General features: G+C 44.1%; 1 protein-coding gene across 1 annotated transcript; it reads right to left on the bottom strand.

Moving 5' to 3' along the window:
• Positions 1-367: 367 nt before the first annotated feature.
• On the bottom strand, positions 368-2,539 carry LOC105023733 (2-oxoglutarate receptor 1-like). Its single transcript, XM_010893149.3, has 3 exons — positions 2,454-2,539; positions 1,959-2,023; positions 368-1,486 (listed from the first exon to the last, which is right to left on the bottom strand). Exon 3 carries the CDS (start codon positions 1,479-1,481, stop codon positions 441-443), a length of 1,041 nt encoding a protein of 346 aa, XP_010891451.2. The 5' UTR covers positions 1,482-1,486; positions 1,959-2,023; positions 2,454-2,539; the 3' UTR covers positions 368-440.
• Between the last annotated feature and the right edge of the window lie 314 nt (positions 2,540-2,853).

Raw genomic sequence — 2,853 nt, 5'->3', positions numbered from 1 at the left:
AAAGTCTTCCGGTTTTGCATACAAAATGTAATGTCCAAAAGTCAGAAATCAAACTTATGTAACAGTCAGTTTATTTATTTTTACAGAGAGAGTAGAGCTAATGATATGGGGCATATCCCTTTTGTACGTGAAAGCTTTTAACCACCCCCAGAATTAATATTTATGAACAATTCCCCCAACCCACTCTGGAAAAAATTAAGAGACAACTGCACCTTTTTCTTTCCTTTCCAAAAAAGTTGAAAAATAAAGTTTTAAGTGAGGAACAGAAGCGTTCAATTTGCAGCGGTCTCTTAATTTGAACCCTTCTGTTCCTCACTCAAACCCTTCCTTTTCACCTTTTTTGAAAGGAAAGAAAAAGGTGCAGTGGTCTCTTAATTTTTTCCAGAGCTGTATACAGTAAAGACGTGGCCAATGGCTGAAGTTTGGTAGAGATTTACCCTTTATTGTTTGTTAGTGGCCAAATCAGTGGCTGCTGTTGATCTGGCTGAATCTGTGTAACTTGGTCTACTGTTGACATCCATGAGATGAGTCATGGCACTGGCCTTCCAGGCCTTCCAGGGCAACAAACTGATGAAGGCCTGCTGAAAGTTCTCCCCAGCCAGGGTGTACAACATCAGGTTGAAGAACGAGTTCAGACCGGCCACGGGCCTGGACACGATATAAGCGGCATTGACCAGGTGCTCCGACATGGAATTTCGTGTATGTATTCTCATCGCTCTCAGGATGTGGTAGGGAAGGAAACACACCACAAACACCACCAAGATAAGCACGGTGAGGCGGCGCGCCCGTGTCTTGCAAGGGCTCTTGGTGAAGGGCCCCTTGGCTAGTTCCCACATGATGGAGGCGTAACACACCACCACCACCACTAGGGGCAACAGGTAGCCCAGCACGGTCAGCACCCAGCTGTACCACCACACCACATCCACCTGGTTGCTGCTGGCAAAGTCCAAACAGGTCTGATTCTCTACAGTGATGATGGCGAGCATGGGCGTGATCTCTACTGCAATGATAGACCAGACTGCCACGCACGCCACGATGCCCCACGTCTTCTCCTGGAGATGGGCTACCCGATGAGGATGCACCACCGCGACATATCGAAACACCGACAAACAGGTGAGAAACAGAATGCTGCCGTATAGGTTGAAGTAGAAGCCAAAACGGACTAAGCGACACATGAAGTTGCCCAGGGTCCACTTTCCACCACTGCCATAGTAGAACACCAGGAAAGGCAGACTCAGAACATACAGGAGATCTGCCGATGCCAGGTTGACCATGATGATGCTGTTGGACTTCCATGGTCGTAGCTTGGCTAGGTAGATGCCGATGGCAGTGATATTACCCAGCAGCCCCACGGCGAAAATGACCGCATACATAGTCGGCAGGTAGTATCGTTTCAATGCTACCTCTACTACGGCTGGGTTAAGGGAGGATTTGTTGCTGTTGTAGATGTTGCTGGACATTGTCGGGCTGTGAGTAGACATGTTGCCTTAGAAAAAGAATCCAAACAGAGACAGTCAGAGTTATGTCATTATTAATTAATTAACGAAGCATGCTCCGAAATCAGGAAAAACTACAAAACAAAAAAAACATACTGAAGAACTATGTTTCTGGTTTCATCTGACCCGGTTAGGCGTTTATATGCACGGTATGTGTACAGTAAAACTCTGCAAAGTCATAAAATACTGGGGCTCCTGACTGGCAAAGACTAAGACTCAGTTGTATCACTGAGATCCAATTTAGAATCTGGCAACGTACAATACTCCAGGACTGTTAATGGCTGGATGTGGTACTGGGTTGCCAGGATTGTATTGCCAATCGCTAAGGTAGAATGGTTGCTCTTTTACATGAAAGAAACGATGGTAGCCAACACCGTAGCACCCTGTATTCCACGTCTGCATCACCCTGTACCCAAGACTTATTGCTTTCTGCTGAATCCATGTGACAGTAAAGACACTTACCAGCTCAATAGTTGTCTTTAGTCTGAAGGAACACTCATCCAGAATTGTTGATTCTGGCTGATTTCCTAGTTGAACGAGAAGTGTTACAAGAAGCCGAACGACCTTGCAAACTATGCATCGTGGGACAGATACATCCCGATTTTAATTTGAAATACATCTGTTAATCCACAACATTACACAGCCATTGGTGGATACAAACACTTGGTATTTAAGTGTATCTAGATAGTATTTTCCCTGTGTTATCTTTATCACGATTCGGCAGCCAAAATAAAACAATTCACACCAAGGCAAAGTTGACACCTACAGTACTGTCTTACAATTCCTCATTTAAAATATGTTTTGACTTTTCAGCAAAGACTGTAATGTTCAGCCACCCAGTAAGTATGACCAAAGCTACAATCCAAGATAAATAAAAACGTTGCATCAATAACAATTGACAACTTCCTTTTGAAGCTGTACACATTGAGTCGGAGAGTCAGTGATGTGAAAACTTACAATTAGTCACTCACTGGTGGACAGTGTTCCTCCCTCATCTGTGTCCTTTAAGAGAATATTTTTCTCCTACTTCTACTACCCTCTCTTTAACATAAGGCACCTCAGGTCCCTCCTTTCACCAACGTTGACGTCCTACAGCGCTGTCTGACCCCTACTCTAGGAAGAAACAAGGATGTCCCTCCCCTTGGATGAGTGCTGATTGTCAAACGTAAGCAAACACAATGATCAGGAAGGTGAAATTTCTAGATGAAAATAGTGGAAACTGAATATCCCTTTAGGAATTCAGCGTTTAATTTGGATCCATATTACATCCAACCATTAGCAGAAGGTAATCTTCCCTTGGTATTGTTCTTAATTAGGCTCTGATCACTACACAGATACAGGCTTATTTTTAGGACAA

The sequence above is a fragment of the Esox lucius genome, chromosome 22 (genome assembly GCF_011004845.1).
Source record: "Esox lucius isolate fEsoLuc1 chromosome 22, fEsoLuc1.pri, whole genome shotgun sequence".
Lineage (NCBI taxonomy): Eukaryota > Metazoa > Chordata > Actinopteri > Esociformes > Esocidae > Esox > Esox lucius.
Note: the sequence above shows the minus strand (reverse complement) of the source record. Positions and strands in the feature narration are given on the sequence as shown.

Coding starts and splice junctions, on each gene's coding strand:
- LOC105023733 (XM_010893149.3), bottom strand. CDS start 1,481: ATGTCTACTCACAGCCCGACAATGTCCAGCAACATCTACAACAGCAAC.